Genomic DNA, 25,162 nt, shown 5'->3' on the forward strand with positions numbered 1-25,162 from the left:
TAACCATTGTTTTATTCCCAAAACCTTTTCTTTGACACCAAACTCAGTGTTGCTCTAAATGTACCAGTGATATAGCAATGTCCAGTGTCCTAGTTAGTCACCTCGGGGTGTAGGAAGTGTCTGTGTGCCATCCCAAATGGGTATCTACTGATTTACAGAAAATGAGTGTGTATTTAGAAGTATTTTTTTGTTGAAGTTATTTTCTCCTTTCTAAAGAAGGCTTATTCAACCGACTGTTAAATTAATAATTGTTTAATTAAGAAACCTCAAATGTGTTTATTTGGACCCTTGTCACTGACTGTGTAATAACCCTACAGCTCACATTGACCCCTCTTGAGCTCAGCCTGGCTGCTCAGTCACTCTACCAACTTGCGTAGTACATGGTTATAACAAAGGTTTGGTAAACTATTGCCAAGATGACCAGGCTGGTGCAGTCTCCCACAAGGTACTGCATACAATCTTGCCTAACGCCCCCTCTTGCCTCGCCTGTTCGCGCTTACGGTGGAGGTGCTGGCTGAGGGGCTAAGGACGGCCCCACAGGTATAGGGTATTAGGGTGTGTGAGAGGGAATTTAAAGTGAGGCTTTATGAAGACGATGTACTGCTACATTTAGTCATCCTTACTAACTCCATCCTGGCGGCTTTGGCAAGAAATGAGGAGGACATGCAGTTTTCAGGCTTCAGGGTAAATAAAGAAAAATCAGTAATCTTCCACTTCTCTGCAGATGGCCGTAGGGATGTTGAGGTGCTCAGGCCCTTGGTGTTGTAAATGCGTCTCGACAGTAGCAGATACTTGGGTGTCACCATTGTTAGACTAGGGGAGGATCTGTGTCAAGCCAATTACCCTCCCCTTTAACAAGTTATTTAGCAAGATGATGGCCTGGGGCAGGGGACAACTGTCGTGGATGGGGAGGCTTAATGCTATAAAGATAAACCTCCTCCCAAGAGTATTATACCTCTTCCAAATGCTGCCAGTCAGTGCCCCGGAAACCCTTTTGAGAGAAGCTGAGGCACAGATCCTGAAGTTCCTGTGGCAGAATCGGAAACCTAGGGTGGGTTAATACTGCCAAAGGATCGAGGTGGTGTGGGGTTCCCTGTTAGGCAGAATTACATGCAGTACCCTCTGGGACTACAGGTGTAAGCAAGACCAACCTTTGGTATAAGTCTGTACCACACAGTTTGTAGCGAGCTGAGCAGCCAGGCTCATCTCAAGAGGGAATGTGAGCAGTACAAGTAGTTAAACAGAGGACTTTCAATCACAGTGGTTCAAGTAGACACTTATACTTAAGGTTTCTTGGTAAAAACACGTATTAATGTATTAGTCATTTAGAAAACATTTCACTAGAAGACAACTTAATATTATATACCAATACACTTCAATACAAAACTCTACGTTTTTGAGACAGTTTGAGCTCCCCTGAAATAGGAGCAAAATGGCAGTTCAGTTACTTAGCAGTGAGCAAAAAGGACAAAAGTAAGTAGAATAGATTACATATACTTCCTAGGCAGTGCAAATAGTTTCAGTTCACCTGAAGAGTTCAATTCAAGTCAGTAGGCCATGCCAAAGTCAATGGGCTAGTGTTCTGGTATCAAACGGTGAAGTCTTTGCAAACGTTCTCAGAAGTAGTTTAGGCGAAAATGGATCATTTGTGGGGTCACAAGCTGATTAATCATGCAAGTTGGTAAAGTTTCTCAGACTTTCACAGCGAGAGTGGTGTTCTCTCAATTGGGTTGGCACAGTACCTTTATATGAAGAAACAAATGATGTTGAAGTCGTAGTTCCTGGCGTTTCCTGTAGATCTCGATGTTCCTGACTGAGGCGTGGGGACAAGAGGGAGGATGTCTGGGGACTTCTGCACTGCACGGGATAGTTTAAGAAAGCAAACAAAATGGAGTCACTACAATTTCAGTAGCTGTAGATTCAAGAACACAAGCTGGTGTACCTCTCCCTGGTTAATCCTAACCAGCCTTGAGAATAGTATCCAGGTGTCCTACGAGTTGATTGGCCCCACCAACTCAAAGGGAGAAGCCATCCTTGCAGGAGCTTCTCTGTCGAATGGCGTTTGGCAGTTCGGAAATTGACAACGGGGGTCCTGGGAGTCCCTCTGCCAGACATTAGTCCTGGTTATGAGAGACTTACCCAGAGTCCCTCTGCCAGACATTAGTCCTGGTTATGAGAGACTTACCCAGAGTCTTTAGCTCACTATCTTCCTCCAGAGCGATTGCTGTGACAAAGGTGTTCATGTCTGGTGTGCCCCTGCTGGACATCTGCAGGTTTGCTACCTGGAGGTACACGCACACTTTACCAAGATTCTACTGTGTCATCAGTGATTCCAGAGAGGAGTCCAGGGTCGGCCAAGCGGTGCTACGCAACCTGTTCACTTGAAGGTAAGCCTGTTCCGGAGGTATGAGTATTTGCTTCTGTTGGGCCATGCCACCTCCCGTGGTTGTGTAATGTTGTACTGCTATGTATTCTTTATTCATGAGCATATGAATCCATGCTAGACCCCATGCTGACGAAGGAACACGTTACTTACCTGTAACTGTTGTTCTCCAGCATGGGTCTGGCATGGATCCACATGCAAACCCTCCCTCCTTACTCTCTGCAGCTCTTCTTGGTCATACTGCCACTTTACCTGCTACCAAATCTGAAGATGACTGCCAGAGGGGAGGGGTTTAGGGAGAGGGCAGTCACTGGCTGGGGGCAGTGTGACCCAGAGTGCAGCGATTGGTTTAGAGGAAAAAGACAGTTTGGAAGTGAAAGTGAAACTTTTTTCTTTTAGTGAGGATTCCCGGCCTGACCAGAATTATTCTTGAGCATGTTAATCCATGCCAGACCCGTGGAGAACAGTTACAGGTAAGTAACTTGTTCCATATACTTAATTTTAGCGAAAAAGGATCCAACCATGCAAATTGTTTTAGGTCAGTGTCCTGCAAACAAATGTCAAACCTCAAAAGTTCAGGATGACAACTCTACTGGAGGTAATCCCACTAGTACAAGAGGGGAATTACACGGCCATGTTGGATATGAAAGATACATACTTTAGTATTTCAGTGTTGCCTGTCTGAGCGTGTAGGAGCTCCTGCTCTTCCATGGACTTTACCCCTAAATGTTTCAAGGTACTTCGTTCCCTACAGTGTCTGCTGCTGCCCTTCTCTCCACGTGGACCTCTCTGCAACTTCTGATCCAGCATCAACAGTACTATCGGAATTCACGCTCTGGAAGTCTAATCCTACACTGCATGTTCCCACTCATGTATTTTTCTGTGATTTGGACTGTTTCTTTTGACTTTGGAGTCTGACAAACTCCAAGGCATCATCTTTACATTGTGACACACAGCACCTTCAGTGCAGTGGCACAGGGAAGTCTTAGATTTCCCAAAGGTTTAAATGCCTTCTCTTGGTGAAACCACCATTTCCAAGAGCAGTGAAGTGAAAATGACTTTACTTACATAGTATGTGCTGGGTCTAGAAAGTTACACAATCCTACAATAGGGTGCTGGAGGGTTACTTGATATCCCCTTGGTCTATTTTCTCATGTAACATTTTTGTTATCCTTTCTACAATTAATGGCTGGTAGCAGTGGTTTACTTATTCCTACCATTGTGTGTTTTTACTGCGGGCACCCATTGGTTCCCATTTTGTCAAAATGGTCCCGGTCTTCTTTTTTTCACCATTTCTTGTTGGAAAGGTCCTTGAGATTTACTCTGCGCACCAAACCAGGTTTGGTCCCTTTTCTTAGTTTTGTCTGTGGCAGGATTCACTGGTGAAGCCAGCCTCTGGCTTCAGCGTGTCTGGCAGGGCAGGAAGCGAGGGAGGTGCCAGAAACTCCCTTTGCTTAGTCTCCTTGGTTACAGGAATGCACCCAAAGGTGATTGGCTGGAGGGCTGTCCTCGAAGGACAGCCACCCTACTGTGTAATTGACAGCTGTTTTGCAAATGAATGTGATGAACCTGCATAAAAGGAGTCTTTTTTTGCTTGGATGGTAGTCTACCACTGGATGAAGGAATCCGAAGAAGACCTTAGAAGAGATGCCTGCTGCAACTCCTGGACCGTTGCTTTGCCCGGTGAAGCCCTGTTGCAGTGCTGAAGCTCTGAATTTCTCTAGACTAGAGAAGACCTGCAAAGGAAGACTGCTCCCCTTGGGTTGGTGGGACCAATCGACCCCAAGACGAGGTCCTGTGGAAATCCCCTTGGAGCTAGCTGGACTTCAACTGCTGCTGCAGGAACCGAACTGAAGTTTGCCCATTGCTGCTGCCGACTTTCAATTCGTAGTGCACGATTCCCCAGATGTCCTTCCTCTTGTCCCCACAACTGTGGCCCAAGGAACACCAGGATCTGCAGACCTACATAGGAACAGAAGCCAGCTGGAACCAATGTCTTCTAACCAAAGGTACTAAAAAAGCAAGGGGACTTACCTCTTTGCGTGTAGCCTGGCTCGTTTTCAGTGGAGACTTGTCTTGGTTGCTTTTGCAGAGTTGCTTACAGCGTTGCCCCTCACAGGCCTCCCAGCTTGTGGCCCAACAGTGATTTCATTTTTATACCAAAACCTCAAACATTGCAAGACTTTTTACCTACCTGCAAGAGTGCTTTAGCTCATCTAGACTCTTGCTCCACTAACATTGGCTGTCCTGGCTCCCTGAAAGACTCTTACCTCTGACTTTGTGCTTTGCCTTTCTCCCAGGAAAGGGTTAATTTACTCTGCATTGGAGGGTTCAAAAAGTACTTACCTGCTTAAGAATATTTGTTAATCATTGTTTTATTCCCTCATCTTCTTTTGACACTAACCTCAGTACTGCTCTAAATGTATCAGTGATATATTACTGTCCATAGTGCCCTAGTTATTTAAGTCACCTCCGGGTTTAGGAAGAATCTGTGTCTCATCCCAAATGGGTATTTACTGATTTAAAGAAACGAAGTGAGTATTTTGAAGTATATTTTTGTTACATATATATTGCTCCCTTCTAAAGAAGGCTTATTCAACTGACTGTTAAATAAATTAATAATTCTTTAATCAAGAAACCTTGAGCGTAAGTGTTTGGATACTTGTCACTGCAAATCTTTGTAATAACCCTACATCTCACATTGGCCCCTCTTGAGATAAGCCTGGCTGCTCAGTCACTCTACCAACTTGTGTAGTACATGCTTATACCAAAGGCTGTGTTAACTGTTGCCACGAGGACAAGGCTGCTGCAGTCTCCCACAAGGTACTACATACAATCTTGCCTCACACACTCACTCCAAACATTGAGACTAATCCTACTCACCAGCCCTTCTCACACCTACGTTTTTCTATGCTTTGCACAAAATCAAATGTAGGCATTCCTTCATCCGTACAGCCATTTTGGTATATTAAGTTTTGCACATAATGCTCCTCACGCATTCTGCTGGTTTTTGACTTTTTTGAACCGTGTGGCGCTGTCTTTGACAAGTGCCTGCTTCCCACCTGCTCTTGACAATCCCGCCCACTTAACCCACCTTCCCTCTAATCTTCCGGACTGCAACTTGTATACCTGTTGTAGCCCCCGTACCATGAGGCGTGACTGGATCTGTGTATGCAATACCACTTGCATGTGGTTTGCTATTATGAGCTTGCTTTATGAAGATTGACTTGCACTTTCTGTAACTAGCACCCTGATGCCTGAGGGTTTGGTGCGCAGCTATAAATGCAAAAATAAGAGTTCTTTTAATTTTTCAAAGGGGCTTTTACACCTCCTGGGGTTACTCTTATTTTCTATACAAAAAGTTCCCTTGTTCCACAAATAATGGTTTCCTTCCTGCTTCCTCTTTGAATCTTGCAGTCTCTTTATAAATCTCTATACTTTTCTGGAAGTTCGTTGGATGTCTTTCGTTGTGTTCCTTACTGGGTTTAACGTATTCCTCTTTACTAGGATGAGTTTAGCTAGTCCCTTGGCAGCCTCTATGCTCTTTCCAGTAGTTACTTGTACTGGACGAGTATGATTAGCCCCTTGGTAATCTTCTCTTTCCGACTGGTCCTCCACCCGGATCTCCTGCCGTTCCTGTTACTACTTTTGAATTGGGTAGGTATCGCTGGTTCTTCATGTGGGGCCAGGTTCCGTGGCTCTGCAGAGCCCTTCCTGGTACGGTCTTGTCAGAATTGGAGCACCACCCGATCCACCCTCTCTGGGTTGCGCCATGGCCTCCTGGTTCTTCCCAGGAACACTGCTTGGCTCCCCTCCTTCTCGTGCCTCCATCAGATTTCCCGCTTCCTTTTTTCTCAGGACGTGTCGGCGTCTCCTGGCTTCTTCCTCAGCCCTGGTTTGAACATCCCTGACTCCAATGACAGACTTCACTGGTACTATTTTTTATTTAAGCAATACTGGGTCCTCCCCGGTGTAGATGCAGTCCTTTTGTTTCTTTAGCTTGAGGACTTTTGGCTCCTTTCTTATCTTCTTCATCATCCCAGTGTGGTTGGCTGCCAACCACGGAGTATTCTGCATGGTTCGCACCTTCTTCACAGTACAACTACCTTGATGAGGTGGATTCTTGAGGGTGTTGCAGTACCATATAGTTACTGGTTTGGAGTGACTTGAGTGGTCATCAGCTATTCTTGTCGACTCATAAATGGGTTTAGGGAGTTCCTTGACAGGATTCCTTGTTCCCAAGAGGGGAGTTCCTCCCTGTGAGGCTCCACTTTCTGCCACCCCTAGGGGGAATAACAAACGCATTGTGGACTCATCTCCCTAGCCTCACAGGGAAGGGCTACCCCTGGGGGGAGATGTGACGAGATCCTGTGAATCGTCACATGTTCCATAGAAAACTATATAGAGGGAAACTTGCAAAAAGGAAAATATTTTAACAGCAGATCCTCTAAGCAGGCAGAACAGTCTCCCATGAGTGGGAAGGTTGCCTGGAGGTTATTGCAGACCTCTTTGTCCTGTGGGGAACCCGGGCAGTGGATCTGTTTGCCACAAGGGACAAAACAAGTTTTGCTCAAAGGAATTCACTGCCTGGGGGGCACTGGGTGACAGGTTCCTCGTAGAGTAGGTCTTCAACCTCCATTTTGCGTTTCCTCAGATACCTGTCATCCCATTGGTTTTCAGGAGGTCCCGGGCCAGCATTATCTTTATCGCCCCACAGTATGGGAGGAGAACATGGTACTCGGATCTTCTGGAAATGTCCTTGTTCACACCTTGCTAGCTTCCCCGGATACTGGACCTCCTGTCCCAGTTGGAAGGGTGGATTCTCCACCCGAACCCAAAGTCCATCAATCTGCATTTGTGGTTCTTTAGAGGGTGAGAGATGACTGGGAGCTCTCTAAATACTTGAGGTGTTTGTGCGCAGACCTTCCAATAGTTGCCTTTACATGTGCAGGTGGAGAAGATTTGAGGCGTGGTATAGGGATCACGAGGTGGACCCCCTCTCATGCCTTGCTTGTATATAACAGTAGCGAATGGTTTTGTGTTGCTTGCCTATGTTTATTTGCAGAGAGTGTCTAAGGCCTAAATAAATAACTGTATACATATACATTGTCCCAAATTTGTTTTTATTAAGAGTGCTCAGTGGGTGCTTAACTGAACCTTTCAGCACTCCAGCACACTTCTAGGTTTTTAGCATTGCTTGTTTAGCCACACTACCCAGATAGTTATGCTAGACATTATGGTTTGTCCCTGTTCATCAGACTGGGGTGACCTCCCAGAATCTGTGCACAAGGCTGATGCTTAAAACCCCATTTCAGGTGTCCCTGCAGCCGTAGGGATGGTTCAGTGTGATCCCCAGTGAAATGAGAGAAATGGAAGAGAGGCAAAAGGTCCTCTCCTCAAAAATCTTTCAGACTACAGACAGAAATCAGGTATTTTGGTGGAATCCACTAAAGTTAGTTGAAGAAATTTGCAAAAAGAACTTGACTGAAAAGCTGAAGTGAGCTGCATTTGCGATTTGAGTCATATTTGAAATTATTTTCCATCACAAGTACCAATGGCAGTACTGTAGAAAATTCTGATTTCTAGTTAACTGTTCTATCCTTGTTTATATTTGTGTAGATATATGTGGTGAAATGTTCCTATGTGACATGTTTCTACAACTTCTTCGTAAGCTATAGCAGACATTGGAACAGAACAAGATGGGCATGGCCAAAGGGAAGCAATGTGTGCTAGGAATGTGGTGTTTGTACATATTACAATTGTTATTTGCCTTTGTATGGGTTCTTCGCAAACTGATCAATTGATGTTTTTTGTTTTTCGTACAGCAAAGTTCAGGTGAGCTGGATCCACTTTATGTAGTTGAGGTATTGTTGCACTGCAGTAAAGAAAGTGTAAAGAATGCTGCAACCGAGGCAGCAAAGCCAGCAAAACCTGAAGAGAAAGGGGAAATGCAGGTTTGTTATAAATTATACAGTGTCATAATGCAAACTTACTCTATGCACACGATGTTAATTAGATTCCAGTGAAATGTACCTTGATTCTCCTTTTAAATGTCAATATTGTAAGGACAGTTAAAAATCTATCGGGTGAAAAATCTCAATTTCCATTCTTTCACATATTTTCTTCATGTTTTTTCAGTTAATACAAAAAGAATCAGTTATTTCTGATGGATGTTCCTTGCATGGATTACTCATTCAAATCATCCATCTCCCAGCGCAACTGCTCTTTGCTAACTTTTCTGCCACCATGGGGTGCAGCATTGGCTGTGTGCCTGCTCTGCCTGACTCGAAGCTCCCTGCGCTGCACATGACATAGAGGGCAGTATATATTGAGGCTCAGTGACCTATGACTTTGATTTTAATGGTGGGGAGCCGCCATCAGGTATTCTGTTCTCCAGCACCCAGAACCAGTCCATTGCTTCTATGCACAGAGACGAGGACCACACACCACCTTGTTTTAGGTCGTGCCTGACCACTGTTGCCTGAGGACCAGAACAGTCCTTGCCAAGAACTGACAGAAGAAAAGCGACCAGGGCCAGCATGATATAACTCCTTTCTAGAAAATTAATGTCTTCTCGCCATTCTGATGGAGACCTCATGTCACTTGCCAACAGATTTTGGAGGCGAGCACCTCGCCTTTTCAAGGTCATGTCTGTGGCAAGTGTCAGTTGGGGTGAGGGCTGTTGACAGAGCCACCTTCAACAGGTTATCTCGTAGGGACCACCACTCCATGTCTTGAGATACTTTCACTGAGACCTGCAATAGGTCTGCGGTGCGCCCCTGAAACTTAACACTGACAAGTGTAGTGCGATTGAAGTGAACTCATGCGCAGCTGAGCCCTCTGGCCCTACAAGACTGCAGGAGGCCATCGGACCCACCAGGCGCAGCAAGTAGAGGTCCGAACCGCCTTCTCGGATTGTACGGCATGAACTATCCTGGAGATGTTTGTCACTCAATCCTCTGCCCCAGGTAAGTGTCCAAAACAACCTAGATAAACAGGAGGGTCTGGGACAGCGAAACACATTTTCTGAAGTTCAGGGGAAAGCCCAAGCTGTCCAATTGACTGCACGTGCGGAACAGATGCATCGGTCTAGTCTCGGGAGCAAGCTCAGACGAGCAGTTGTGCTTCCCAGGTAGGGGAAGACATGAATGCCTCTCCTTCTGAGATGAGCCACTATGACTGCCAGCTGTTTGGTGAAGGCCCTGGGTGCTGAAGATGGACCAAACAGCAGAAGTTTGAATTGGTAGTTGCTGTGCCCCACTATGAATCTCGGGTACTTCTTGTGCCTCTTGTGGCTGGGTTCCTGGAAGTGGGCGTCCTGGAGATCCAAGGACAGTGGCCAGTCCTGCAGGACTAGTGCTTAAGGGATCCGAGCCAGAATACCCATCTTGAACTTGTCCTTGTTCAAGTACAAATTGAAGAGCCGCAGAATGGGACTCGAGCACCAGCTTTCTTTGGCACCAGAACATAAATTGACTACCAGCCCTTGGCCCATTGGGCCCTGAATGTATGGTCCTCTTCACTAGAAGCTGACAAGCTTCCAGCAAGCAGGGGGGGGTTCCAGAAGAGCTAGCATTATTTGGCTGGCGTATGGTCTGTGGGGATGAGGGGGTGTTGAGCAAAGTGGAGACTGCATTCGTGGTGAACGACTTTCAAGGCCCTGATTCAAGTGGTGTGAAACCACTCCTTGCTGAATTGGGAAATACTGCCCCTTACAGCGGATGAATGGTGGAAGTCCGATTCACTGGGGCTTTGCACCTGGGGTTGCAGAGGGCACTGCAGAGGCTGAAAAGCCTCTTCTAAGAGCACCCTTGCCCGAAGCTTATTTAGGCGGCACTGGACCTGCCAGACAGAAAGATCTTATCCGCTGACACTTTGGGCGTAGGAGATAGTGACAAAAAACCAACCCTTGTCTGTGGGGTTGCCGACTGTTGCTGCTGAACTGCTAGGCCCAAAGACTTTACAGTCCACTTCGAAGCCTGAAACATCTGGAGGGATTAGTCTGCCTTTGTCACAAATACATTGTTGCGGTCGAACAACCTCTCCAGAGGTTTTGCTTGGACATCCATGGCAAACCCTAAGATTCACAGCCATGATACCTCTTCAAAACTGTTCTAGAGCAGTTGTCCTAGCTAAAGTCGGCCACATGCGCAGACTTTACTAGAGAATCTGATGCATGCCTCCTTACTGTCCTTTAATAGGGCTTTCAAGCCCTCCCTCATGTCACCTGCTGGTAGGTGCTCTGCAGTCTGTTGGAAGAGATTTCCCTAAAAGCTACTTTTCCTCCATAGTCCATGGACCCTCAAACCATTTGCATTTGTTTCTGTCTGTATCGTAACCATTACTTTTTACAGTGGAGCACTGCCTTCAGCTGCTCTTCACTGGGCTTTTGATCATTGTTATGGGGCAACTGGCCCGCCCCCCCCCACACTTTGCTCGCTGTTAAAGTTTTCTCTTGGAGTAACTTTTCCTCATATTTTATGGACCCCCTCCACCCCCCAACCGTTTTACTTTTTGTACTTTGTCCTGGCTTTTTGCAGTAAAGTGTGAAGCCTTCAGCTTCCCTTCACTTGCCTTTTGCTCATGTTATGTGGAAGCTGACCAGTCCTTAATGCTGTCAGTATTGGGAAATTGTTTCCCTTTGTCTTTCGACTTTGTTGCATTTTTGGGTAAAGTTTTAACATTGCACAAAGCGTCTCCCAATGCAGTGCAATGGGATTTCTTTTGTATGATCCTAGACTACTCAAAGGGATCTTTTGGTTATCTTAGGTGTGCCTTAAGACAAACTGGTGGCAGCAGTTACTTTTTCATTCTTTATACTGTAATTTTTGCTAGCCTCACAGCGTTTGGCTACTTACAGTGGCTAGTTTCCAACATGGCTGTGCTACGAGGTCTTTTGTTTGTTCCTTGGCCATCTTGGCTTTTGGCTTTCTTCCTGCCGTGCCAGGTCAGTAAAATCATTTCATGGGCATGCATTTGCCCCGGAAAGCTCTGCTTTTACCTGGATCGTGCAGAGCCTGTCAGCAAATGGGTTGGCACTGGCTGTTCCCAATACCCAAAATGGTTTCAGTATGTCTAGAGTGTATGCATGAGTTTCACCAATAGTGGTTCTGATTGGACCACTGCTTGGGTGTGAAGGGCAGATCTTCATTGGTTGGGCTGGGTTTGGGTGCTTACCTGAGATTTTTCTTTAGCAGAGTCCTGCAGCCATTCCTCAGAGATTCTGCAAGGAGCTTAGTATCCTGCATAGCCGCAAAGACTTCGGAAGACCTGTGAGCTGATCCTGAGTAGGCCTTGTGATCAACTTTTGCTGCAGTCCTGTTGGTGCCCTGTTTGGCTAATGATCTAACAAGACTCATCAGGGCTTCGACCTGCAGCAGTTTTGGGAACAACCATTCTCGACTTCCTCTGGTAACTCGACAGTTGGGCAGTAGGAAGCTTGTATAGGTAAATGGTGTACATAGTTACATTAACTGTTCTCAAACTCGGTACAGACCCGAGTTAGAGTACATTTTTAAAGTTAATTCAAAGTAATTCTTTACTTGATATTTATTCATTTAATATTTTTTCTTCTGTTTTCTTTTTGTACCAATACTTGGTTTAAGCTCAACCAAGGATACTTCTGGAGCTATGACAGTACCTAGAAAACATGTTATCGATTGCTTGCATAGGGCAAATGTAACATTCCACTTATTCTTCGAATTCAAGAGGTGTATCAACCTTAATTAAAAATAACATTCCGGGTACAATTACAGGTTCAAAAGCCGATAAAGAAGGTAGTTGTTTATCAGTTTCAATACTGTTCCAGGATTTAGATATGACAATATGTAACATTTACGCTCTAACTTTGAACAGTGGTCCCTTTAATGCATTAGGACAGCAGATATTCGACACAGGAGGAAGGAATTTGATGGTTGGGGGGGATCGGGGGTGCGGGGGAGGTTTAACCTGATTGTGGATCCAGTTCTAGATAGAAGTAGCCAGAATTTCAGGGATGGTAGGAAAAAAGATAGAGAAGCATGGGGATTATTGATGCAGGATTTTGGTCTGACAGGTGTTTGGTGAGTAGAACATCCAATGCACATTTCCCTCGTGGGCTCATATCAATTCTAGAATAAACAAGCTGTTGGCCTCCGGTTTAGAGACCCAGAACTTTAAGACGTGTGAGATTGAAAGTATTATCTCAGATCATGCACCTCTTTAGTTTGGAACGCTCACTTAATTACTCGTTAGACAAAACAAGGATACAGAGAATGAATACGACAGTTTTGCGAGATGAAGAATTGAGGAAGATTTTGGTGGAGGAAGCAGAAAAGTTTTAAAGTTAGTATGAATTTATTTTTATTTATAACATTTGTTGTATCTCCAAACCCAAGGGTATCGCAGCATAGGTTGCAGGGTGCTTCAATAATTCTGGTTACAGTAGAAAAATAGTTGCAGGTTAAGCAGAATAATGGTTTCTTGTACGCGATACAGCCTACATTATGCAGTTGATTCTATGGTTAGTGGGGAATCAGGGTTGCATTCAGTACAGGTTTATACAATAAACAATTCTAGGTACTATTTCGATACAGCTATATCAGCGGTGTAGATTAACTATAGAGGCCGGGCTTACCCTAGGGTTTTTTATTATTTGTTGAAGAGTCAAGTTTTTAATGTCTTCGTGAATATCTGGTGGGATGGCTCATTTCTGGTATTAGAGGGGAGGGAGTTCCATAATTTGTGGCCAGATACTGGATTGCTGATCCCTTCCGACCTTGTACATTTGAAACGTGGGATAAAGAGTTGGGTGCTGTTGTTGGATCTCAGTGTTCTGATGTGTGGATGATAGCCTTATTGAGGTAGGTGGGAGCTGTCTTACTGATGCATTTATGGGTAATGCAGAGTGTTTAAAAGATGATTCTGGCTTTGATGGGGAGCCAATGGGCCTCCCTCCTAGTCCTGGAGATGTGTTCAATTTATTTTATGCCAAGGGCAGCTTGCAATGCTTGTTTTGCAGGAGTTGAAGTTTAGCCAGGCTTGTGTTAGAGGATTTTAACAGTGGTATGTTACAATAGTCTAATTTTGACCAGATCAGCGCACAGGTGAGCGTGATGCAATTTTGAGAGGTCAGGAATTGGCAGCTTAATGCAATAAGTGTGGATGCGTAAGATGTGGCTGATGGGGAATTGACATGTTTGGTCATAGTTACATTGCTATCTCAGAAGACGCCCAGCATTTTGACCTGCTTAAGGACCTGGATAGATGTACCATCGATGGTGATCGATCAGTAATCGAGGTGTAGAGATTTGATTTTTGTGGGTGAGCCCACAATGAGTATCTCTGTCTGTAAATAGCTTCTGGATATCAGGATTTTTCTCTAACCAGGAGCTACTTACGATGACATAGAAGCCATTAATTTCTTATGTCTGAGCTCTCAGGAGGGTGTATGTTTAGGTAAACCAAAAGAAATGCAGATATTGTAAAGCATCTAATTTTTTATAGCGATTTAACATTGAGAATGTGGCACATGCTCGAATAGCCACTCTGAAGTGCCTGAAAGATGGTGGGATTTGCTTTTCTTTTTACATGTCTTTCCTGTTGGTTGTGTCATGGTGATTTCTCTTGTTTAGTAATTGGCTTTCGAGGGAATTGGGTCCTCCGACGTATTCCATATCTATGATAGGTAATCGCCACAGCTGTGCTGCTTGGGAACATTTTCTGCGTCGATGATGTCGATACGCTGTCCTTGAGTGCCTCCGTTGAGCCGACGTCACTGGATGTTATAAGTAGGACGCATGATGCCCGTAGCCTCGGTTCTGTTTTTTTCCGCGAACGTGTTCGCTTCGGAGATCTCTGCGCGCCTCAGTTCTTCTGAGTCTATTCTTTCGGTTCTTCCAACCTGTTGGATTGTGAGGATTTCCATGATGTCATTTTCTTGTTCTACCCCGCGGCCGGGTTTCAAGAAGTGTCAGGACTGCGGTTACACGATGTCGCTGACGGACCCGCATGACGCCGGCCTCTGAGGACCACCCCACGGACGATTGTGACGATTGCCAGTCATTAACTTCGAAGGCCTTGCGGGAGCATAAGAAGCTTTCTGTCGGTAAGGTGTCCAACCCCCAGAAGTCGAAATCCACTGGGCTCTCGACTGACGATTCGAGGGGCGAGACTCTGCATCGTCGGCGTAAGTCCAGGGGGGGGGTCTCGGTCCCGGAGTGGGTCCTGCCATTCCTCTGCCTCTTTGAGGCACTCGAGGGAGCACAGTCACCGGTCGCCTTCCCCGTCCTTGTCCGAGGACTCCGCCCGTAGGTGGGTTGCTTGTCCCAACAAGCTTTCCAATCCTGCGGAATGGGATTCATTTCGTAAGGAGATGACGATTTTTCAGTTGCAGGGCTCCGTTCCGTCTGCGCCATCGAGGCTTCGGGCTCCAGCGATCACCGGGCACCTTCGAGGTCCCGGTCCGACAAGGTGGATCGCTCTAGCCATGCCTGCTCCAGGTCCCGGTTCTCGACGCCCTCGAGACCGTCCGAGCCTGTGAGGTCTTTGCAGAAGACATCAGCGCTGAGGCTGTCGAAGGACTCTCTCGAGGCTCCGCCTCCGAGGAAGCCGTAGGCGCCAAGGCCGTCAAACACTCTCTGGGCTCCGCCCTCAGGGCCTGTCTATGCCTTCAGCGCCACGCTCGACGCCAATTTTGTCGACGCCCTCAACGCCTTTTGAGGAGGCTTTATCAGAGGTGCCCCGGAGACCGGTGGAAACTCCGAGAGAGGCCCTGCAGAAGTCAGTAAGGCCTGTATTTGAGCCTTTTACTGAGCCTTTTTCTGTGCCCTCATCCAGGGGTTTATTCCAGCCTCTGGATTACATCTCTGAGGTGGATGAAGGGTCTGATGAAGGTATGGTTCCTGACAAACTCATGTCTGGTCATAGCCAGCTGGAAGACCTGTGTCAGTCTTTGCACGACGCCAGTGGTCTGGGCACCTCTCCGGAGGTTGAGTTCGGTAGACCTGAGCCTGGCACGTAATACTTGGGGTGGTCTGCGCCCCCAGTGGATTTTCTGCAGGATGACCTGACGGATATCCTTGACCAAGGTCCCCCAACTGACCCGGTACTGCCATTCCATATGGCTTGCAGAGAAGGGTGGCAGCGGCTTGGACTACTCCGGAGAGTCTCCCAGCAGTGAGCAAGTCTTTGCCAAAAAAATACCGTCCAGCCAGTAGCGACCCCAGCTACTTGACTACACACCCCACTCCGGAGAGTTTCGTGGTGCAGGCGACTACGGCCCCGGCGAAACCGGCGTCGTACCCTACCATTCCTCCTGATGGGGACGACAAACATTTTGATGGCTGGGCGAAGAAAGTGTTTTCTTCAGGGGGTATGGCTTTACAGGCGGCCAACTCAGAGTGTGCCTTAGCATGTTTCACTCATACTCTGTGGAATTGTCTCTTTGGTGGCTGAACATATTCCCGAGCGGAGGAATGGGATAGTTTTCTTGCTCTTGTTCAGGATGGCAAGGATGCCATGTGTGAATCCGTTCGGTCGGGTCTGGACATGGCAGATTACGTCTGCCGGTCCATGGCGGCGAGTACCATAATTTGCAGATTTGCGTGGTTACGGAAGTCGGGGGTTTGCTCCTGATGTACAAGCCCGGCTCCTCATCATGCCCTTTGATGGTGAACATCTTTTTGGCAGCAAGGCTGACGAGAGCCTTGAGAGGTTGCAGACCTCCAAAGCTGCAGTGAAGTCGTTGAGTGCTGCAGTTCGCCAACCTCTGCCTTGTCGTCCAAGGGGACAGCAGTGGAGGGGGGAGGTTCCTTTCGATATTACTCATCCTTTGGTAGATCGAGAGGAGCTGCAAGTCAAAGGGGCCACCGTAGGAGTACCAGAGGTGGAAATGGAGGTACTTGAGGTGCCCCGGCCGCTCGGGCAGTTGCCTCTTTACCCTCAGGCAATGCCGCAGCTGCTTCAGCTCAGTCATGAGGCCATGTCCCATGGTTCGCCGGTTGGTGGAAGGCTGGCACAGCATCTTCTAGAATGGCGTGCCATTACTTCAGATGTGTGGGTTCTGGAGATCATAGCCCACGGCTTCTGTCTTCCTTTCCGACAGAGGCCTCACGACAATCCACCAGGGAACCTCTCTTTGAAGAGTCCGGATCCGCTACTTGCGCAGGAAATACTATCCCTTCTGGAAAAAGGCACCATAGAACTGGTGCCTGTTGCGGAGAGGAACAAGGGATGGTATTCCCCTTATTTTTTGATTTTGAAGAAAGACGGAGGATTGAGACACATCATGGACTTGCGTGGTTTGAACAAACTCCTCAGGAAGGACAAGTTCAAGATGGTTACTCTCAAGTCCTCCAGGCCCTTCAACTTCAGGACTGGTTGGTGTCTCTTGACCTCAAGGACGCTTACTTTCATGTGCAGAACCATCACAAGTACCACCTGAGGTTCACGGTTGGCGACTCACACTTTTTGTTTTGGGTCCTGCTGTTCAGATTGACCTCTGCCCCAAGGGTTTTCACCAAGCTCATGGTGGTGGTGGCAGCGTATCTCAGTAAAGGGGGGGGGGATTCAAGTCTACCCCTACCTGGACGATTGGTTGATCAGGGTACGCTCTCCCGAGCAAGTCCTGGATCATCTGTCCGTCACCTGCCACTCCCTTCACAAGCTGCGCTTCTCCCTCAACTTAAAGAAGTCCCACTTGACGCCAACTCAGCGGCTCCAGTAGATAGGAGCAGTGCTCAACACATCCCTGGGGCAGTGTTCCCCCCCCCAGGTGAGGGCTCATCACATTCAGCAGATGGTGCACAAGTTTCAACATGCCCAGAGTCTCCCGGCGTTCGAGTTCTTGAGGTTGCTCGGCCTCATCGCAATCCTGCATTCTTCTGGTGCCAGAGGTTCGACTGCGGATGACATCTCTGCAGTGGGCTCTCAAGATGTAGTGGTCACAGTCCTCTGGCAGGATGTCGGACCCCGTTCAGGTGCCGCCCTCGGTCACCCAGGACCTTCTGTGGTGGGCCGTTGAAAGCAATCTAATGAAGGGGGCTCTGTTTTGGATACCCTAGCCGGAGGTGACTATCGTGACGGACGCATCCCTCACGGGATGAGGAGCTCATGCCAATGAGTTGACAGTCAGCGGTCGTTGGTGTCCGGAGTCCAGACTCCATATCAATCTGTTGGAGCTGAGGGCTGTCAGGCTTGCCCTGAAGGCTTTTCTGCCGACTGTGCGAGGGAATAATGTCCTGTCTGACGGACAATACAGTGGCCATGCACTACCTCAACAAAAGGGGGGGGGCAGAGTCACTTCCTCTGTGCAGGGAGGCGATGCAGCTCTGGTTCTGCGCCATCCAGCAGGAAATTTCGATCTCGGCAGTTCATTTGGCCGGAGACGAAAACGAGACGGCGGAAGCTCTGAGCAGACAGTGCGGGATCTCTCACGAGTGGGAGATGGCTCAGGAGATTCTCCTGGAGATCTTCGCCCTTTGGGGGACCCCACAAGTGGATCTCTTCGCCTCCAGTGTCAACCGGACGTGCGAAAGGTTCTGCTCATGGGAATTTCCTCCAAGAGGAGCCTTAGTGGATGTGCTTGTGGTGGAGTGGTCCTTCCCACTGCTGTACGCGTTTCCTCCAGTCCCCGTCATCCCACAAGTGCTGCGGCGTTTACGGAGGTTCGGTTCCCGGATGATCCTCATTACTCCGGCATGGGCCCGGAGAACGTGGTACCAGGACCTTCTCGACTTGTCCATCTGCCCTCCACGTCGTCTTCCCTACCGACGATCTGCTCTCACAGGAGGGGGGGGTGGTCAGGTTCTCCATCCAGAGGTCAGATCCCTCAACCTTCACGCCTGACTTCTGAAAGGTTGATGTATAAGGATTGGGATCTCCCTGAAGACGTGATGGTGAAGTTGCTTTCGGCCAGCCGGCCTGCAACAAAGTCCCTGTACCGTTGCGTTTGGAGAAAGTTCTGCAACTGGTGCAGGGTTAAGAATGTGGATCCTTTTCATGTGACATTCCTGTGGTTCTGTCTTTGTTGCTTTCGTTGGCCCACAAGGGCCTGCAAGTGGGTACCATTAAAGGTTACCTGGCGGCGCTCTCCATATTTAAGCGCTCATATGAGGAGTGTTCTTATTTGAGAATTACTTTCATTTCTCAGTTTCTGAAAGGGCTCACTAATGTGTTTCCATCGTCACCTTTCCAGGTGCCCGGTTGGGATTTGAACCTTGTTCTAAAATTCCTGATGGGTGCTCCATTTGAGCCTTTACATTCCTGTCGTTTGAGACTGTTAACCCTTAAAACTGTATTTTTAGTTGCGGTTACTGCTCGCAGAGTGAGTGAGTTGCAGGCACTTTCTGTTAAGCCACCCTTCACCGTGTTTCATAAGGACAGGGTTGTCCTTGGCGTCCGTCCTTCGTTTCTACCGAAAGATGTATCGGAATTTAATGTAAGACATGTCATTCTTCAGGAATTCTATCCTCCTGCGCATCCTGTTAAGGACGAGGAGAGGCTCCATAGGTTGGATCCTCTCCTCTCCTCCGCATCCTGGTAAGTACGAGGAGAAGCTCCATAGGTTGGATCCTAGGAGAGCTTTAAGTTTCTACATTTCATGCATGTCCCTGGTCAGAGTGGACGATCAGCTCTTTATTGGTTTCGCTGGAAGGCGTTTGGGACAAGCTGTTACTAAGCAGACTTTGTCTAGGTGGATTATCTTGGCAATTTCTGAATGTTACCGCTTGGCGGGTAAGGACCCTCCGGTAGGCTTACGGGCTAATTCTACTAGGGCTATGGCTGTCTCTACTGCCCTGCCGAGGGTTTTTCCTATTCGTAACATCTGTGAAGCAGCCACCTGGGCTTCGGTTCTTACTTTTTGTAAGACACTACTCCCTAGATTCTATCCATGGGCAGGATCTGGTCTTTGGCAAGGCAGTCCTTTACTCTGCAGTTTGATTGGGCATTCTATATTCTAAATTCTTTCCCTCCTTCATACGTTGGTACTGCTTTGGGAGTCTGTCATAGATATGGAATACGTCAGAGGACCCAATCCCCTCGAAGAACAAGTTACTCTTATCTTGTAACGGTCTTTCGATGGGATGGTCCGATGACGTATTCCATATCGCTCCCTCCCTACCTGTCCCGCTACATAATTTCTTTTGCGATTGCAGCTTACGTTTCCGCAAGGCTTTCTGTGGTCATACTGGCAGAAGATTAGTGCCACACGTTCTGAGGAAAAAACTACAACTCCGGCTACGTGCGTCCTACTTATAACATCCGGTGACGTCGGCTCGATGGAGGCCCTCGAGGACAGCGTATCGATGTCATCGACACAGGACGCCGAAAATTTTCCGAAGTACCACAGCTGTGGTGATTACCTGTCATAGATATGGAATACGTCGTCGGACCATCCCATCGAAAGAACGTTACCAGGTAAGCGAGTAACTTGTTCATCTTTGCTGGTACATCTATATCTCTTGTCACTACATATGTATGTTCCTGCATCAGTCGCTGTTTCTTTATTGCTCAACATTATCTCTGGGGCCAATGGAGTTTGGTTGGAATTTCTACTCACATGGCGCTGGTTCATTTGATTGGATGCATTCACTTCATTCACTCAGTTGAGCGTAGTAGATATAGTCCACAATTTGGTTTTGTGTCTTATTGGTGATTTATTGAGGTTATGCTAATCTTCAGAAAGTGCTGATGCGTGTTTCAACCATAAACATGTCTTTATCAAGGCTTTAAAAATCAATAAATTGGGACACCAAGTTCAGTTAGATTAAATTCACATCCAAAAACATATTGCTAAAATGAATTTATTTGATCATAAAAATCCACTTGTGGATTATAAAATCTCATAATGCATGTCAAATATGAAATACAGAAATGAAGAATGCACAATAGAATTAAATCAATTTATTCACATTCCTATCAACAGTGTGCATTATATCAAACAAGAAAACCATCACCTCAAAGTTAACTCCATCCATAGCACAATTATACAACTTCACCATGCTCAACTCGCAACAAATCCAGAGATGAAAAAAAAATAAATAACCACAGTGAGAGAATTAACCTAATCGACATCAAGGAAAATCATTGAACAATTCTTAACGTAAACAGTTTGTCTAGAAAAACAAACGCTGTTAAATCCAATGTTATCGGTGACTGGAAGACCTAGTCACTACCTAATGAGTTTATTCATCATTATTCATGATGAAAAGCAGAAGACCTGTCCTGTTTCTTTACATCTCCATTATTAATCAGTTTTTTAGTGGAAATTCATCAGGGGTTAGAAGGCCTGGAGTCTTCGAGAGAAAGTGATACTGGATTGTTGTAGTACACTGTTTTGGTCTACCTTGACTTTACACCTGTATGTACAATAGAAGCAAATATTAATCATCTCATACAAAGTAACAGTAATGAGTTCAGTCTGCATCAACTCGACTCTATAAATGGGTCAGGAGCAGGTGGTCACTCTACCATAAAAACAAATTCACTTCAGATCGGTTACTCAATTCGTTAGTCTAACCGAATGAGGAGGAAATAATTACATTTCATTCCTACTCACAGCACTGTGTAAATGAGTAAAAGAGGTATCCCTACAATGGCATCATACATACTAATAGGCAGAACTTTCTCCACCGTAATTCAAACACACACGTAAAACTTGTACAAAGTTGCAGTGAAATGCAACAAAAAGGAACAAATGTAGCCTCTTTCGTCATGCAATAGAAACCAGCAGAGACATAAAGGTATAAGGAGACTGAATCTTACTGCCTCAAGGACATCAGTTAATCACTAAAGACAGTCATTACAGGTATTATATCTGTGGTGTAAGTGTGCCAGCGATTAATACTTAGACTGCCACGGTTCGGGTGCTCATCACTCATCTGTCATGGATTACATGGAGCTAATATCAAATGTCAGGTACCAGTATTGATAAGAAGAGTACACCCTGTATCGTTGAATGGTGTATTGCAGAACTGTGAAAAATGAAGAAACTTGGGCACATGGACTACTGGAGAGCGTTATGAGTAACTAACATACTCCTACATCCCATCTCCTTTCCTCCATACTTATTCCACCGTCCTGTGGGATGGGATCGGAGTACTTTGTAAAAAGCATCAACATTTTTCAAAAAGTTGTCCTTCTCTTTTTACGCGGGGTACTGCATGCGGCCGTAACCCCGCCCTCCTTAGCTCCGCCCAGCGCATCGCCCATCAGTCCTTTTCTCTGCATGTTCGGGACTGGACGCACTTGCATCTTCGGAAGATTTTTTTCCTTCCGGTGTCGTCCTCTCCTGTTCCGGTTTAGCGGTCGTGTAGTAATCCGTCTATGCTGTTTCAGTTAGATTTTCCTTATTGTTTTTCCTGCGAACGACGTTTCGCTAGGGCGGATCGCCATCCTCTTTGTTTAGTGTTTGGGTCCAGATCACCGATGGGACTTGTCCTTCTGTTGCGATTCCCTTTTGGTCCGGGCTCTTCAACTTCGGCTGGAGCGGTGGGAAGAGGTGTTACAGCCTGTTCCTCCTCTGCATTTTCAGAGTTTCATCGACGAGAAGAAGAGATGCCCAGAAAGTTCTTTAGTTTTTAGGGCACCCCGACCAGAGGACTTCCTTCCCTGTCCAGGAGGGGCTTTAAAAGCTCTGTCACCAGGGTTTCCCCTGAGGTGCCTTCTAGGCCTAAGAAAAGTACCAGCGTTTTCTCCGAGGGCCTCTGTAAGGGGCCTACTCGCACCGGATTGCAATCCGAGGCCCCTCTGTGGGGGCTATTCGATGGCCCAGTTCTACTGAGGCGGTGGGTACTGGAGCTTGCTTCGAGGTCTCCTTGTCTGGAGCTTCCCATACAATCACCGGGGCGCATCCCAAGGCCTCTATTGAGGTTTTCTGTACCGAACCAAGGTTCGAGGTCCCTCGTGGGGGTGCTGTTACCGGACTATGGTCTGATGTTCCTCTATTGGAGGCTAAAGTGACCGACAGAACTGGAAGGCCTGTTAAGGTCTTGTCAGTGAGGTGGGTTCCTCATCGGTCCCGCTCTAGTGGGTAAATATCGTTTCTGTTGAGGGGGCACAGATTGAGGTCATTGACTGTAATTCCTGTGTTACCGGCGTTGCCGAGGTTCCTTTTTCAGAGGCTAATTTGGCTATTAATATGTCTCAGAAACATCCTAGGCCACACAGTACCGGCTCTGCTGAGGTTCCTTGTGTCAAGGCTAAAGTCAAGACCCCTGACCGGTCTGTGGAGATCCCTGCCTCACTCTCACATGTGACGCAGTTCTACTCAGGCGTTCATAAAATGGCGCCCGTTTTCGCGCAAACTGTGACGGCCATTTTGGACTCTTCCCTTACACCTACACCATCGGCATTGGGTGCTGTGTGAAAAGCATTTTTCTGGTGCACAGTTTCGTCCATTTTGACTGGAACGCTTGGATGCCATTACAACACTCTGTCTCGCTCGCTGCGGCATCTGCGCCATTGAGCTACGTCAACCCGCCTGGTGAGGGCCCCTCTTCGCAACTCTCTCCTTTGCGGCCCTGGAGCTATTCCGTTCATGACAGGCTTCCTCCTGCCAGAGTGTCTAAGCCTTTGGTGGAGGATGCCTTCTTCGTAAAATTTCAGAAGCTAATGCATTCCGACCCCATGAAGGAATATTTCAGAGGTCTTTTCAAGGAAATCTGCCCTCTAGGGCCCGGTTCCGTTCCGACGGTTCCCATCACAGCACCGGTGGTTCCGCAGCTGTCCCACCTCTACCAGTTGGCCCACCTCCAGCCCTTCAGCCTCTGCCACTCTTGTCTCCAATTAACAAGTCTTCAGTGGAGCCAGACGTGACGCAGGTCGATCTGGACTTGTTGGATGACACACAACGGGATCAGGATGGCGATAACCAGCCCCGCTGTGTTGGGGCGTTCCGTGACCGGGTACTGGACATGACTCTTCTGGATGTTCCAGTACCTGAGGCACCCCCTCCGCAGGAAGGGATGCTTTCGGGGGCGTTCACCTTCTCTCCTTAGGAGTTCACCGGCTTGCTCTTTCTGAAGGACTTTTTGGCCGAGGTCCGAAAAAGTCTGGGATAAGCCACACTCTAGACTACATGTTAACAAAAAGATTGACGCTAGTTATAGGCTTCATTCTTCGGAGGAGGTAGCCTTAGCGTCTTGCCCGCTTCCTTCCTCCACAGGAGGCCGCTACACTTCAATCCAGACCGGCTTCAGCATCATCTACAGCGGCGAGTCAGGTTCTGGCCAAAGAGAACAAGCTGCTTGACTTTTGGGAAGGGAGATCTTTGCTAATTCGGCTCTGCAGTTGCGCCAGATGACTGGCCCCATGTCCCTGGGCATCTGCACCCCGCATTGTTACTCATACCGCTCTCCAGCCGTCTGTGTGCCCAAGTGTGAATACTGGCTCTTTCAGATGCTTTCAGGCACACACATCATTTTGTCACCAGAGGCACCACAGCCCCCAGCGCCACCACACATGTTGGGCAACACGCAGGTACCCAGCCAGGACATGCTCCAATCGTTTTTCAACGTTCACGAAATCTGCACGTAGAGATTTGTACAGACACCAGCATATGCATACTGTTCAGCATGTGCAATATCTTTGCTTGCTCATCATATTGCAACGCCCATTTAATGATAGTAAGCCACTAGGCACTCTAACACCTATCACGCCGCCCGAGTGGCGCCTCACCCATTTCTCTTCACTAAAACAAATCCAAGTGACATTAAGCCAACTAGCACTGTGTAATACCACCTATCACGCTGTACTAGTGGCGCCTCACCCCAATGTCCTCACTGCAACTAATCCAAGTGACTAAACGGACTGGCCCCATAGCCATGGGTCAGTCATCAAGTAACTCGATATTGTGCTAACCCCATTCACCCACACCCCATCATGTTGCCATCACCATGAGCGCTCCACGCCAACCAGTATTTATCCATTCAGATACGCCTAACCAGAGAAGACTACCTGAGCCCAATGCTGTATGCATCCTCAAATCCCTTCCATCGTAATGGACCACAATACTAGGCATCAAGCTACAGCCTAATCTCTCAACCCAGACATCACCAACCCAGGAGAGCATACACACAAGAGACAATACTTGCAATTGATCCCTCATACGTCTCTACAGCCACCTTGCCTTTAACCAAGCTAACACCATCTTTTTCTTTTCCTTCCCTTGTGCTTCACACTCTCCGCCTATGAACAAACCTGTCAATGCATGAATCTGTTTTTCTACCTATCACACTGCAAAATGATGATGAAATACTATTTATAATTCTGAAACCCACCATAATTAAGCAATAGAACCCGAGCGTCGGGGGCATTACCGTCTCGGGTAATGCCCCGGGGCCCATAGGTAAGGACCCGAGCGACCGGGACACTAAAAGCTTTTTTTTTTTGTCCTGAAACGCTGCAGCGTTTCAGGAGAAAACAAAACGACCAAGAAAATGGCCGCCACCATGGAAAACGGGCATTGGGAGCGGACGCGCTGGGAACAAAAAGATCAAAAATAAAGTAAGTGGGGTTGGGAGGGCGGGAGTGGGGACGCAGGAACAAGAAGGTAAGTGGGAGGGGAGAGAGGGAGGGGGATTTAGAAAAAAAAAAAAACCTTACCCGAGTCCCCGGCGGGGGGGCGAAGGCAGTCTCTCAGCCGCGGGGAGGCTCAGAGCGGGGATGGCCCCGCTTCGAGCCTCCTCATTGGCTGAGGGGCTGCCACGCCCCCTGCCGGGAACAAAGGCTGTGGAATCCCGATGAAGGGATTCCCGGCCGGGTGGGGACCTGGCGAGAGCCAATCAGAATGGCTCTTGC

The 25,162-nt window shown here is 47.4% G+C and overlaps 1 protein-coding gene across 2 annotated transcripts in view; it reads left to right on the top strand.

The window, feature by feature from the left end:
• MTREX (Mtr4 exosome RNA helicase) overlaps positions 1 to 25,162 on the top strand; it is a 1,095,475-nt gene that overhangs the window by 693,518 nt on the left and 376,795 nt on the right. For both annotated transcript variants that reach the window (XM_069627280.1, XM_069627281.1), the window contains exon 19: positions 8,209 to 8,337. In XM_069627280.1, the coding sequence (XP_069483381.1) occupies positions 8,209 to 8,337 (129 nt within the window). The remainder of the gene's footprint in view (positions 1 to 8,208; positions 8,338 to 25,162) is intronic.

The sequence above is a fragment of the Ambystoma mexicanum genome, chromosome 6p (assembly GCF_040938575.1).
Source record: "Ambystoma mexicanum isolate Mex_15411 chromosome 6p, UKY_AmexF1_1, whole genome shotgun sequence".
Taxonomy (NCBI): domain Eukaryota; kingdom Metazoa; phylum Chordata; class Amphibia; order Caudata; family Ambystomatidae; genus Ambystoma; species Ambystoma mexicanum.